At 50.8% G+C, this 15,255-nt stretch overlaps 1 protein-coding gene across 1 annotated transcript in view; it reads left to right on the plus strand.

Annotated features, from left to right (window-relative positions):
- Positions 1-12,577, plus strand: part of LOC306794518 (pancreatic secretory granule membrane major glycoprotein GP2-like) — a gene marked incomplete at both ends in the record, with an annotated part of 71,771 nt that extends 59,194 nt beyond the window's left edge. The window contains 8 exons of the mRNA XM_079292625.1: positions 9,390-9,413; positions 9,949-10,068; positions 10,683-10,867; positions 10,963-11,123; positions 11,596-11,847; positions 12,030-12,189; positions 12,284-12,386; positions 12,486-12,577. Coding sequence (XP_079148751.1) covers positions 9,390-9,413; positions 9,949-10,068; positions 10,683-10,867; positions 10,963-11,123; positions 11,596-11,847; positions 12,030-12,189; positions 12,284-12,386; positions 12,486-12,577 — 1,097 coding nt within the window. The remainder of the gene's footprint in view (positions 1-9,389; positions 9,414-9,948; positions 10,069-10,682; positions 10,868-10,962; positions 11,124-11,595; positions 11,848-12,029; positions 12,190-12,283; positions 12,387-12,485) is intronic.
- Positions 12,578-15,255: the final 2,678 nt, after the last annotated feature.

Consider the following 15,255-nt stretch of genomic DNA (forward strand, 5'->3'; position numbering starts at 1 on the left):
ACAACTGCTGCCCCAACAACAACTGCTGCCCCAACAACAACTGCTGCCCCAACAACAACTGCAGCCCCAACAACAACTGCTGCCCCAACAACAACTGCAGCCCCAACAACAACTGCTGCCCCAACAACAACTGCAGCCCCAACAACAACTGCAGCCCCAACAACAACTGCTGCCCCAACAACAACAGCTGCCCCAACAACAACTGCAGCCCCAACAACAACTGCAGCCCCAACAACAACAGCTGCCCCAACAACAACTGCAGCCCCAACAACAACTACAGCCCCAACAACGACTGCTGCCCCAACAACAACTGCTGCCCCAACAACAACTGCTGCCCCAACAACAACTGCAGCCCCAACAACAACAGCTGCCCCAACAACAACTGCAGCCCCAACAACAACTGCTGCCCCAACAACAACTGCAGCCCCAACAACAACTGCTTCCCCAACAACAACAGCAGCCCCAACAACAACTGCTGCCCCAACAACAACTACAGCCCCAACAACAACTGCAGCCCCAACAACAACTGCTGCCCCAACAACAACTGCAGCCCCAACAACAACTGCTGCCCCAACAACAACTGCTGCCCCAACAACAACTGCTGCCCCAACAACAACTGCAGCCCCAACAACAACTGCTGCCCCAACAACAACTGCAGCCCCAACAACAACTGCTGCCCCAACAACAACTGCAGCCCCAACAACAACTGCAGCCCCAACAACAACTGCTGCCCCAACAACAACAGCTGCCCCAACAACAACTGCAGCCCCAACAACAACTGCAGCCCCAACAACAACAGCTGCCCCAACAACAACTGCAGCCCCAACAACAACTACAGCCCCAACAACAACTGCAGCCCCAACAACAACATCTGCCCCAACAACAACTACAGCCCCAACAACAACTGCAGCCCCAACAACAACTGCTGCCCCAACAACAACTGCTGCCCCAACAACAACTGCTGCCCCAACAACAACTGTAGCCCCAACAACAACTGCAGCCCCAACAACAACAGCTGCCCCAACAACAACTGCAGCCCCAACAACAACAGCTGCCCCAACAACAACTGCTGCCCCAACAACAACTGCAGCCCCAACAACAACTGCTGCCCCAACAACAACTGCAGCCCCAACAACAACTGCTGCCCCAACAACAACAGCTGCCCCAACAACAACTGCTGCCCCAACAACAACTGCAGCCCCAACAACAACAGCTGCCCCAACAACAACTGCTGCCCCAACAACAACAGCTGCCCCAACAACGACTGCTGCCCCAACAACGACTGCAGCCCCAACAACAACTGCAGCCCCAACAACAACTGCTGCCCCAACAACAACTGCAGCCCCAACAACAACTACAGCCCCAACAACAACTGCAGCCCCAACAACAACTGCTGCCCCAACAACAACTGCTGCCCCAACAACAACTGCTGCCCCAACAACAACTGTTGCCCCAACAACAACTGTAGCCCCAACAACAACTGCTGCCCCAACAACAACTGCAGCCCCAACAACAACTGCAGCCCCAACAACAACTGCAGCCCCAACAACAACAGCTGCCCCAACAACAACTGCAGCCCCAACAACAACTGCTGCCCCAACAACAACTGCAGCCCCAACAACAACTGCAGCCCCAACAACAACTGCTGCCCCAACAACAACAGCTGCCCCAACAACAACTGCAGCCCCAACAACAACTGCAGCCCCAACAACAACAGCTGCCCCAACAACAACTGCAGCCCCAACAACAACTACAGCCCCAACAACAACTGCAGCCCCAACAACAACATCTGCCCCAACAACAACTGCTGCCCCAACAACAACTGCTGCCCCAACAACAACTGCAGCCCCAACAACAACTGCTGCCCCAACAACAACTGCAGCCCCAACAACAACTGCAGCCCCAACAACAACTGCTGCCCCAACAACAACTGCAGCCCCAACAACAACTGATGCCCCAACAACAACTGCAGCCCCAACAACAACTGCTGCCCCAACAACAACTGCAGCCCCAACAACAACTGCAGCCCCAACAACAACTGCAGCCCCAACAACAACTGCAGCCCCAACAACAACTGCTGCCCCAACAACAACTGCAGCCCCAACAACAACTGCAGCCCCAACAACAACAGCTGCCCCAACAACAACTGCAGCCCCAACAACAACTGCTGCCCCAACAACAACTGCAGCCCCAACAACAACTGCAGCCCCAACAACAACTGCTGCCCCAACAACAACAGCTGCCCCAACAACAACTGCAGCCCCAACAACAACTGCAGCCCCAACAACAACAGCTGCCCCAACAACAACTGCAGCCCCAACAACAACTGCTGCCCCAACAACAACTGCTGCCCCAACAACAACTGCTGCCCCAACAACAACTGTTGCCCCAACAACAACTGTAGCCCCAACAACAACTGCTGCCCCAACAACAACAGCTGCCCCAACAACAACTGCAGCCCCAACAACAACTGCAGCCCCAACAACAACAGCTGCCCCAACAACAACTGCAGCCCCAACAACAACTGCTGCCCCAACAACAACTGCAGCCCCAACAACAACTGCAGCCCCAACAACAACTGCTGCCCCAACAACAACAGCTGCCCCAACAACAACTGCAGCCCCAACAACAACTGCAGCCCCAACAACAACAGCTGCCCCAACAACAACTGCAGCCCCAACAACAACTACAGCCCCAACAACAACTGCAGCCCCAACAACAACATCTGCCCCAACAACAACTACAGCCCCAACAACAACTGCAGCCCCAACAACAACTGCTGCCCCAACAACAACTGCTGCCCCAACAACAACTGCTGCCCCAACAACAACTGTAGCCCCAACAACAACTGCAGCCCCAACAACAACAGCTGCCCCAACAACAACTGCAGCCCCAACAACAACAGCTGCCTCAACAACAACTGCTGCCCCAACAACAACTGCAGCCCCAACAACAACTGCTGCCCCAACAACAACTGCAGCCCCAACAACAACAGCTGCCCCAACAACAACTGCTGCCCCAACAACAACTGCTGCCCCAACAACAACTGCAGCCCCAACAACAACTGCTGCCCCAACAACAACTGCTGCCCCAACAACAACAGCTGCCCCAACAACAACTGCTGCCCCAACAACAACTGCAGCCCCAACAACAACTGCTGCCCCAACAACAACTGCAGCCCCAACAACAACAGCTGCCCCAACAACAACTGCTGCCCCAACAACAACTGCTGCCCCAACAACAACTGCAGCCCCAACAACAACTGCTGCCCCAACAACAACTGCTGCCCCAACAACAACAGCTGCCCCAACAACAACTGCAGCCCCAACAACAACAGCTGCAGCAACAACAACTGCAGCCCCAACAACAACTGCTGCCCCAACAACAACTGCAGCCCCAACAACAACTGCTGCCCCAACAACAACTGCAGCCCCAACAACAACAGCTGCCCCAACAACAACTGCTGCCCCAACAACAACTGCTGCCCCAACAACAACTGCAGCCCCAACAACAACTGCTGCCCCAACAACAACTGCTGCCCCAACAACAACAGCTGCCCCAACAACAGCTGCTGCCCCAACAACAACAGCTGCCCCAACAACAACTGCAGCCCCAACAACAACAGCTGCAGCAACAACAACTGCAGCCCCAACAACAACTGCTGCCCCAACAACAACAGCTGCCCCAACAACAACTGCTGCCCCAACAACAACTGCAGCCCCAACAACAACTGCTGCCCCAACAACAACTGCAGCCCCAACAACAACTGCTGCCCCAACAACAACTGCAGCCCCAACAACAACTGCAGCCCCAACAACAACAGCTGCCCCAACAACAACTGCAGCCCCAACAACAACAGCTGCCCCAACAACAACTGCTGCCCCAACAACAACTGCAGCCCCAACAACAACTGCAGCCCCAACAACAACAGCTGCCCCAACAACAACAGCTGCCCCAACAACAACTGCTGCCCCAACAACAACTGCTGCCCCAACAACAACTGTAGCGCCAACAACAACTGCAGCCCCAACAACAACAGCTGCCCCAACAACAACTGCAGCCCCAACAACAACATCTGCCCCAACAACAACTACAGCCCCAACAACAACTGCAGCCCCAACAACAACTGCTGCCTCAACAACAACTACAGCCCCAACAACAACTGCAGCCCCAACAACAACTGCTGCCCCAACAACAACTGCTGCCCCAACAACAACAGCTGCCCCAACAACAACTGCTGCACCAACAACAACTGCTGCCCCAACAACAACAGCTGCCCCAACAACAACTGCAGCCCCAACAACAACTGCTGCCCCAACAACAACTGCTGCCCCAACAACAACTGCTGCCCCAACAACAACTGCTGCCCCAACAACAACTGCTGCCCCAACAACAACTGCTGCCCCAACAACAACTGCAGCCCCAACAACAACAGCTGCCCCAACAACAACTGCAGCCCCAACAACAACTGCTGCCCCAACAACAACTGCAGCCCCAACAACAACTGCTTCCCCAACAACAACAGCAGCCCCAACAACAACTGCTGCCCCAACAACAACTACAGCCCCAACAACAACTGCAGCCCCAACAACAACTGCTGCCCCAACAACAACTGCAGCCCCAACAACAACTGCTGCCCCAACAACAACTGCTGCCCCAACAACAACTGCTGCCCCAACAACAACTGCAGCCCCAACAACAACTGCTGCCCCAACAACAACTGCAGCCCCAACAACAACTGCTGCCCCAACAACAACTGCAGCCCCAACAACAACTGCAGCCCCAACAACAACTGCTGCCCCAACAACAACTGCAGCCCCAACAACAACTGCTGCCCCAACAACAACTGCAGCCCCAACAACAACTGCTGCCCCAACAACAACTGCAGCCCCAACAACAACTGCAGCCCCAACAACAACTGCAGCCCCAACAACAACTGCAGCCCCAACAACAACTGCTGCCCCAACAACAACTGCAGCCCCAACAACAACTGCTGCCCCAACAACAACTGCAGGCCCAACAACAACTACAGCCCCAACAACAACTGCAGCCCCAACAACAACTGCTGCCCCAACAACAACTGCTGCCCCAACAACAACTGCTGCCCCAACAACAACTGTTGCCCCAACAACAACTGTAGCCCCAACAACAACTGCTGCCCCAACAACAACTGCAGCCCCAACAACAACTGCAGCCCCAACAACAACTGCAGCCCCAACAACAACAGCTGCCCCAACAACAACTGCAGCCCCAACAACAACTGCTGCCCCAACAACAACTGCAGCCCCAACAACAACTGCAGCCCCAACAACAACTGCTGCCCCAACAACAACAGCTGCCCCAACAACAACTGCAGCCCCAACAACAACTGCAGCCCCAACAACAACAGCTGCCCCAACAACAACTGCAGCCCCAACAACAACTACAGCCCCAACAACAACTGCAGCCCCAACAACAACATCTGCCCCAACAACAACTACAGCCCCAACAACAACTGCAGCCCCAACAACAACTGCTGCCCCAACAACAACTGCTGCCCCAACAACAACTGCTGCCCCAACAACAACTGTAGCCCCAACAACAACTGCAGCCCCAACAACAACAGCTGCCCCAACAACAACTGCAGCCCCAACAACAACAGCTGCCCCAACAACAACTGCTGCCCCAACAACAACTGCAGCCCCAACAACAACTGCTGCCCCAACAACAACTGCAGCCCCAACAACAACAGCTGCCCCAACAACAACTGCTGCCCCAACAACAACTGCTGCCCCAACAACAACTGCAGCCCCAACAACAACTGCTGCCCCAACAACAACTGCTGCCCCAACAACAACAGCTGCCCCAACAACAACTGCTGCCCCAACAACAACAGCTGCCCCAACAACAACTGCAGCCCCAACAACAACAGCTGCAGCAACAACAACTGCAGCCCCAACAACAACTGCTGCCCCAACAACAACTGCAGCCCCAACAACAACTGCTGCCCCAACAACAACTGCAGCCCCAACAACAACAGCTGCCCCAACAACAACTGCTGCCCCAACAACAACTGCTGCCCCAACAACAACTGCAGCCCCAACAACAACTGCTGCCCCAACAACAACTGCTGCCCCAACAACAACAGCTGCCCCAACAACAACTGCAGCCCCAACAACAACAGCTGCAGCAACAACAACTGCAGCCCCAACAACAACTGCTGCCCCAACAACAACTGCAGCCCCAACAACAACTGCTGCCCCAACAACAACTGCAGCCCCAACAACAACAGCTGCCCCAACAACAACTGCTGCCCCAACAACAACTGCTGCCCCAACAACAACTGCAGCCCCAACAACAACTGCTGCCCCAACAACAACTGCTGCCCCAACAACAACAGCTGCCCCAACAACAACTGCTGCCCCAACAACAACAGCTGCCCCAACAACAACTGCAGCCCCAACAACAACAGCTGCAGCAACAACAACTGCAGCCCCAACAACAACTGCTGCCCCAACAACAACAGCTGCCCCAACAACAACTGCTGCCCCAACAACAACTGCAGCCCCAACAACAACTGCTGCCCCAACAACAACTGCAGCCCCAACAACAACTGCTGCCCCAACAACAACTGCAGCCCCAACAACAACTGCAGCCCCAACAACAACAGCTGCCCCAACAACAACTGCAGCCCCAACAACAACAGCTGCCCCAACAACAACTGCTGCCCCAACAACAACTGCAGCCCCAACAACAACTGCAGCCCCAACAACAACAGCTGCCCCAACAACAACAGCTGCCCCAACAACAACTGCTGCCCCAACAACAACTGCTGCCCCAACAACAACTGTAGCGCCAACAACAACTGCAGCCCCAACAACAACAGCTGCCCCAACAACAACTGCAGCCCCAACAACAACATCTGCCCCAACAACAACTACAGCCCCAACAACAACTGCAGCCCCAACAACAACTGCTGCCTCAACAACAACTACAGCCCCAACAACAACTGCAGCCCCAACAACAACTGCTGCCCCAACAACAACTGCTGCCCCAACAACAACAGCTGCCCCAACAACAACTGCTGCACCAACAACAACTGCTGCCCCAACAACAACAGCTGCCCCAACAACAACTGCAGCCCCAACAACAACTGCTGCCCCAACAACAACTGCTGCCCCAACAACAACTGCTGCCCCAACAACAACTGCTGCCCCAACAACAACTGCTGCCCCAACAACAACTGCAGCCCCAACAACAACAGCTGCCCCAACAACAACTGCTTCCCCAACAACAACTGCTGCCCCAACAACAACTGCAGCCCCAACAACAACTGCTGCCCCAACAACAACTGCTGCCCCAACAACAACTGCAGCCCCAACAACAACTGCTGCCCCAACAACAACTGCTGCCCCAACAACAACTGCAGCCCCAACAACAACTGCAGCCCCAACAACAACTGCTGCCCCAACAACAACTGCAACCCCAACAACAACTGCAGCCCCAACAACAACAACTGCTGCCCCAACAACAACTGCTGCCCCAACAACAACTGCAGCCCCAACAACAACTGCAGCCCCAACAACAACAGCTGCCCCAACAACAACAGCTGCCCCAACAACAACTGCAGCCCCAACAACAACTGCTGCCCCAACAACAACTGCTGCCCCAACAACAACTGCTGCCCCAACAACAACTGCTGCCCCAACAACAACTGCAGCCCCAACAACAACTGCTGCCCCAACAACAACTGCAGCCCCAACAACAACTGCTGCCCCAACAACAACTGCAGCCCCAACAACAACAGCTGCCCCAACAACAACTGCAGCCCCAACAACAACTACAGCCCCAACAACAACAGCTGCCCCAACAACAACTGCTGCCCCAACAACAACTGCTGCCCCAACAACAACTGCTGCCCCAACAACAACTGCAGCCCCAACAACAACAGCTGCCCCAACAACAACTGCTGCCCCAACAACAACTGCAACCCCAACAACAACTGCAGCCCCAACAACAACAACTGCTGCCCCAACAACAACTGCTGCCCCAACAACAACTGCAGCCCCAACAACAACTGCAGCCCCAACAACAACAGCTGCCCCAACAACAACAGCTGCCCCAACAACAACTGCAGCCCCAACAACAACTGCTGCCCCAACAACAACTGCTGCCCCAACAACAACTGCTGCCCCAACAACAACTGCTGCCCCAACAACAACTGCAGCCCCAACAACAACTGCTGCCCCAACAACAACTGCAGCCCCAACAACAACTGCTGCCCCAACAACAACTGCAGCCCCAACAACAACAGCTGCCCCAACAACAACTGCAGCCCCAACAACAACTGCTTCCCCAACAACAACAGCTGCCCCAACAACAACTGCTGCCCCAACAACAACTGCAGCCCCAACAACAACTGCTGCCCCAACAACAACTGCTGCCCCAACAACAACTGTAGCCCCAACAACAACAGCTGCCCCAACAACAACTGCTGCCCCAACAACAACTGCTGCCCCAACAACAACTGCTGCCCCAACAACAACTGTAGCCCCAACAACAACAGCTGCCCCAACAACAACTGCAGCCCCAACAACAACTGCTGCCCCAACAACAACTGCAGCCCCAACAACAACTGCAGCCCCAACAACAACTGCAGCCCCAACAACAACTGCTGCCCCAACAACAACTGCTGCCCCAACAACAACTGCTGCCCCAACAACAACTGCAGCCCCACCAACAACAGCTGCCCCCACAACAACTGCAGCCCCAACAACAACTACAGCCCGAACAACAACAGCTGCCCCAACAACAACTGCTGCCCCAACAACAACTGCAGCCCCAACAACAACTGCTTCCCCAACAACAACTGCTGCCCCAACAACAACTGCTGCCCCAACAACAACTGCAGCCCCAACAACAACTGCTTCCCCAACAACAACTGCAGCCCCAACAACAACTGCAGCCCCAACAACAACTGCAGCCCCAACAACAACTGCTGCCCCAACAACAACTGCTGCCCCAACAACAACTGCAGCCCCAACAACAACTGCTTCCCCAACAACAACTGCTGCCCCAACAACAACAGCTGCCCCAACAACAACTGCAGCCCCAACAACAACTGCAGCCCCAACAACTGCTACCCCAACAACAGCTTCCCAAACAACAACTGCTGCTCTAACATCAACAACTGCTGCCCCAACAACAACTGCTGCCCCAACAACTACAGCCCCAACAACAACTGCAGCCCCAACAACAACTGCTCCCCCAACAACAACTGCGATATCAACATCAACAATTGTTGCCTCAACAACAACTGAAGAGGGTAAATCACTAACTGACTTTTGTTTTTGATGTTAGCAGAGCAGACTGATTGTTATCCAATTATATCTATGTGTTTGTTTTCATAGGTACGGTGACTCCTCAGACGACAGGTGAATTGAAGTTTCGATAATCTCTTCGTAATTTGTTCATGTTCTTAAAATGTCAGTCATACAGTTGCTGTAGTTATTACTTCAAGATTATACCAATTTCCCCTGGATTGCAGCTAATACCGCTGTTTATGATTGTTATATATATATATATATATCAGTGGCGGGCCATGTATTTTATACTTGGGCCATCAGTGCTGTCCTACTACAGTTGAACAACCTCCTAATAACCTCACTATTAGCCAGCGTGTCGGAATGCTTTCATTAATGGGCAATGCATATCGTCAAAATCAATGTAATTAAGACAATGACGAGAACAAACTCGCAAGAATCAGTCTCATATATGTAGAATAACATAAAACCCAAATGACGTGGCGCTCTGCTTTCCTGTGTGGTGAGTTTGCACTGGTCTTATGGACAGCCAAAATAATGAATGAGAGATAACATAACTTTACCATTTGTCCTACTTCTGGAAAAAGGTATTTTGTTACTTGTTTTTTCTGTTTCATCACTCATCCTTTCCCCACTATTTCCATAGCTGAGTCAGACCCCTGTGAACAGCTGAACTGCACAGAGTATGAGTGGTGTGGTAAGAAGCACGGTGTGTACGGCTGCTTCTGTGATGAGGACTACCATCGGCCCAACAATGAGAGATACGGTGAGGCCAACTGTAAGATTAGTAGTAGATATTGCTTCATAGTACAACGGCATTGTTTGTGAAATATACACCAACGTAAGACCACGGAACAATAATATCCACTCAGGTGTCGGTTTATCATCGTTCTTTTGCCATAATATCCCATCCCAGAGCTTAGAACTCTGTTTGTGCACAACTGACGGCATGTGGAAGCTAAAGATTACGGTCTTGAAAAAAAGTGCAACCTGCAACTTAAACCAATTCACTTTTAAATTCTGCGTCAATTTTAAATGAATTCAGCCAATCTGAATGGCACCCCTGAACAAATCTCAGCCAAGGCTCATGGGTACTGCAGTAATGTGAACCGTGCACAATGCCAAAATGAGAGACGAAACATGATTTCATGGAAACAGCGTTAAAATTATTTAAATGGTCAATATAAACCATGAGGATTGTTACAATATCTGTGAGTCACAACTCTGTGGGTTTGTCACTATGAGCAACACCTTTCAAATTACATATACGGTAGTTATTTAATACAGGAAAATATTGATGAGTGCAGATTTAACTATGAGGTTAGCTACAAACACTGCAGAATTGTTTTTAAAATCTCTCTCTCTCTCTCTCATACATAGACTCGTCCATCAGTTGTTCCAGTAGTTCAGGCACCATATCTTTGTCACGCTGCCAGCTATTTGAAGCTGGCTTCCACTCCAGCGCCCTCCACCTGCGAGATGACTCCTGCAAAGGGACTCTCCAGGACGGACGACTGGTGTTCCACTTTAACAATGACGACCAGCTGTGTGGGACAGCTCTCAGGGTACAGTCCATTTTAGACATTGATGTGCTCCATCAGACATATTACAAGTACAAGCAACTTACTGAAGTTTACCATTTTTTCATTTGAATTTTAAGAGCAATGGAACCCATTTTATCTATGAGAACACCATCCAGGGTGACGTGGACCCTCATGCATGGCTAATCAGCCGCCAGAGGAGCATTCAGTTGCGTTTCTTCTGTGAATACCATCTGACCCAGGCCCTGTCTATGGATGTGGGCATCAACCCTGTAGAGAGGTAACAATAACAACACCATCTACTTTACATGTTTTATGCTGACGAAATACAATTTCCACAATCCTTTTTATAGTGAACATATGTCCATAGTGATACGTCATGACGTATGTTTCAATATTTATGTTTTCAATAACTACCATATTTAACAGTGCTACATCTGCACCTCAAACCTTTTTTAAGTACTTATCTTCTGCGACAGTGATGCTTGATGATGACAAAGACTGAAAATAGTTAGTTATAATTAAACCTTTGTTGTCATAAATCCACTACCCACATTCTGCACCCAATGCAATCAATAAACTTGCCATTTAAACCAACAATACGAAGAAAAGAAAAAAGAAAAGAAAAAAAACTGTCCCTGTTCTGTAATTGTGAATGTGTCAAAGATTGTCAACAAGACGTTGTTCCCAAGAACAAGCCAGTGAATTGGTCCTTCTCAAGTGCAATCAACTTCTTTGTTGTTTTTTTGCAGCATTGTGAGAAAGAAGCTTACATCAGGCCATGGACAGTATCTTACGAGAATGATCCCCTACCAGGACGCTGGCTTCCGCTATCCCCTGGCCAGTGGCAGGAACATAGAAATGGAAGTTAACCAGAGGCTATATGTGGAGATTCGGACAGAAGGAGTCGATGCAAGGCAGATCTCCACCATTATGGACTCTTGCTGGGCCACGCCAGTCAACGACGCCAGCTACCCTGTCCGCTGGGATCTCATACATGAAGAGTAAACAAGCTATTGCAACTTCATGTAGTTTAGCATTCTGATCACTGGTTCTTGATTACCCAGAAAATGATTTACTCTTGAAGGGCCTCTCTTCACTCGCTCCACCCTTCCTCACTTTCACAACTTAACCCTGTTTATTTTATAGTCCAGCTGGTAACATTGTAACCTCTATCTCCCTCCAGGTGTCCTAACCCAGCAGATGGTACAGTAGAGCTGGTTGCGAACGGCATCTCCACGGTGGCCCGATTCTCCTTCGAGATGTTCACCTTTAACAACTTTTCATCCATCTACCTGCACTGCCAGGTCCACCTGTGTCTTCTGAGACACAACAACTGCACTGCTGTAAGTGCTACTGTGTTTGTGTGCGTTCATAATGAGTTTGGATAGATTATCAAAAGGTGCATTAACAGAAACCTCCAATGTTGTTTTCCTGCAGCTATGCTACCCAGGCCACCACAACCGAGTTGCAAGGGACGTATCCCAGCATGCCATGACGGGCATCTCAATAGGACCACTTACCATGCCGCTCAATCGGAAAGGTAAAACCCTCTTACCTCCTCATGACTTTTGCTCTTTTGATAACACTAATCTTGATGCATACATTTTATGTACTCTAAACTTTAAATCTTCTCTTACAGCCAGAATGGTGAATCCGAACAGTGCCTCAGGCCAGTTGGCCTCACTGGTAACCCTGCTAGTCAGTTTGCTGACAGTCAAAACTCTGGTGTAGGGCGTTGAAAGATGATCCATATTCTAAAATCATACTCAACATATTCTCAACATACATTTACTTTTAGATTGTGTTTCTATTAGAGAGGCCTTTTCCTTGTGTTGTGTTCTGTTTTTGTGGTTTGCTGAAAATTGAAGTAATTCTGCTTTATAACCATAAATGTGTAGCATGCTGAAGCTGAAATTGCTTGCCTTTTGTTGTTTTCACTATATAAGATGTTTATCGAGTGTATCCTTAGTTTCTTTGTCGGGGTTCTAATCATTAGATTTCTATCATTTAAGAAGTAACCAACCATGTATAATGAAGGTTGAAAATATAAATAAATTTTCTCAATGCATGGAGTATGGATCTCATTTTCTATTGTCCTTAGAAGAAGGTTGTGTGGTTGCTGCAAGCTGCCAGCATCACTTAATAATTGAATCAACAATGACCGGGTTATGGCTTAATACCTGCAACCCACTGCAGTGTAATGAATTTTGCATTTACAAAGGATTTACACTCAATGAAATGCAAGATGTCTTTAATCTGAACATGAGGTTTGCATGCTTCTTTTAACATTCCCTCATTGACAAAATATAATTGAATTAACTGCCACATATAGCTAAAATCTTTAGACAACAAAGGAGTGGGAAAGAAAATTGAGCGAGGATCTAACAATAAATTGAAGGCACCGTGTCCTGCTCACTCTCACACACAACCAGCAGAGATGTGCAGCAACACATGAAAGTCATGTCACAAGGAAGGTCAATAAATGATCACATACATAAACAAAGAAATCTGATATGAACAGGGCCTATCTCTGTAATTATTTTTTTCCAACAAAAGTATATAAAATAATTGTTCTATTGTGCAGCTCAAGGTGGTGTCACATTGACATTTAGGAGGAAATTTCTTCCGAGAATAAAAATCAGTGTATCAATGAAGCAAGAGTGTTGCAGTAAAAAAACACATAATTCCCATAATTTACTACTGTTACGACCACATTAAAAAAATTTCTCTTGGTTTTGGAGGGGCAGGGGAGGATAGTTCGTCACAAAGCAGCAGACAAGATAACACCAGATTAACATGGACCAGGATGGGGTGAATGTTGGTTTGTTGTCTGCTGCAATTAATGAGCTTTACAGAATTCCCACTTCACTAGCTTAGGACCCCGCCTCAGCCGAGGGTGACCCTACGTTGATTATTTGGAGCGTTGCGGAATGGTTAGTGGAGATTAGCCCGTAGCGGTTTGGGGGAGGTTTAGTTGAGGATCCACTGCGGCTCCCGGGCCTTGCAAATCCCCATGTGGTATAGGAGGATGATGACTGTGGGGGGAGATAACCTTGGGTGGAATGGTTTAACAAGAGGGCGGGAGGGTGGGATGCGGAAAGCACGAGCCAGCTGAGGCTTAGAGTGGGTAGGTATTTGTAGGAGTGTGGCCGGAAGTGGGCGAGTGGCTGAGGCGTGGTCCTGCTCCTGAAATTCAGCTTAATCAATTGTTTTACAATTCACTAGCTTAGGACCTCGCCTCAGCCGAGGGTGAACCTACGTCGATTATTTGGAGCGTTGAGGAATGGTTGGTGGAGATTAGCCCGTAGCGGTTTGGGGGAGGCTTAGTTGAGGATCCACTGCGGCTCCTGGGCCTTGCAGATCCCCAAAATAAGTCCTCCTGGAAGCAGGGTTGCCTGCCCGTGCGCGGGTCGATGAAGCTGGCGAGTGTAGTTGGTAGGCGTGGGAAGGTAGGTTATCGACGGTGGAGTTCTGCTGATCGATGGTCGGCAAGATTGAGTAAGGATTTATGGGTTTGAAGATGGCGTTGGATACGGCGGAACCGATGTTGGACGGGCGTTTTGCAGGAGGGCGGATCTTCTGAACTTCTGGAATGAGAAACGAGAAAGCCATGGTGTTGTGGTGGCCCAGACGTGAGCTGCATCGAGAATGCGCCCTTGACTGATGGGTGTCGCAGCGTCATTTGATGATTGGGTAAACGACTAGGTTGTCAGGAGTTTAAGATATGGACTTGCTGGGCCATCCATGGCCCCACGTAATGGCTGCGGCTACTATTGGTCAGATTTCGTAGCATGAGGGGAAACGACTTGGCATTTGCTTGTGAGGTCCGAGGATGGTCTACGGCAAAACGTCGTCTGTCGTGGAAACCCCCCAAAGACGGCAGAGGGAGCGGCATCGTTGGGGAGCGGCATCATTGTGTTCACCGATTGTGTGGGTCCATTGCTGGAAGTGGACGGGGTGGGGGCACTGGCATCCCGGTGCCAGGTGTCCTGGTTACGGCAACTTGCTGTGGTTGCTGGAAGTAGGAGGCGGTGGGCACTGGCATCTCGGTGCCAGGTGCCTCGGCTAAGGCGACTTGCTGTGTTTGCTGGAGGTAGGCGGCGGAGGGCGCTGGCAACCTGGTGACGGGTGTCCCGGTTACGGCGACTTGCTGTGGTTGCTGGAAGTAGGAGGCGTTGGGCACTGGCATCCCGGTGCCAGGTGTCCCGGTTATGGTAACTTGCTGTGTTTTCTGAAAGTAGGCGGCCGGGGGCAATGGCATCCCGGTGCCAGGTGTCCCGTTACGGCAATTTGCTGTGTTTTCTGAAAGTAGGCGGCCGGGGGCAATGGCATCCCGGTGCCAGTCCGGGGGGGACTGGCATTGCACTGATCTGTTGCTGCGATTCGTTGTTTTCTTGCTGCGATCCGTT

This window comes from Melanostigma gelatinosum (assembly GCF_949748355.1).
Source record: "Melanostigma gelatinosum genome assembly, chromosome: 21".
Taxonomy (NCBI): Eukaryota; Metazoa; Chordata; class Actinopteri; order Perciformes; family Zoarcidae; genus Melanostigma; species Melanostigma gelatinosum.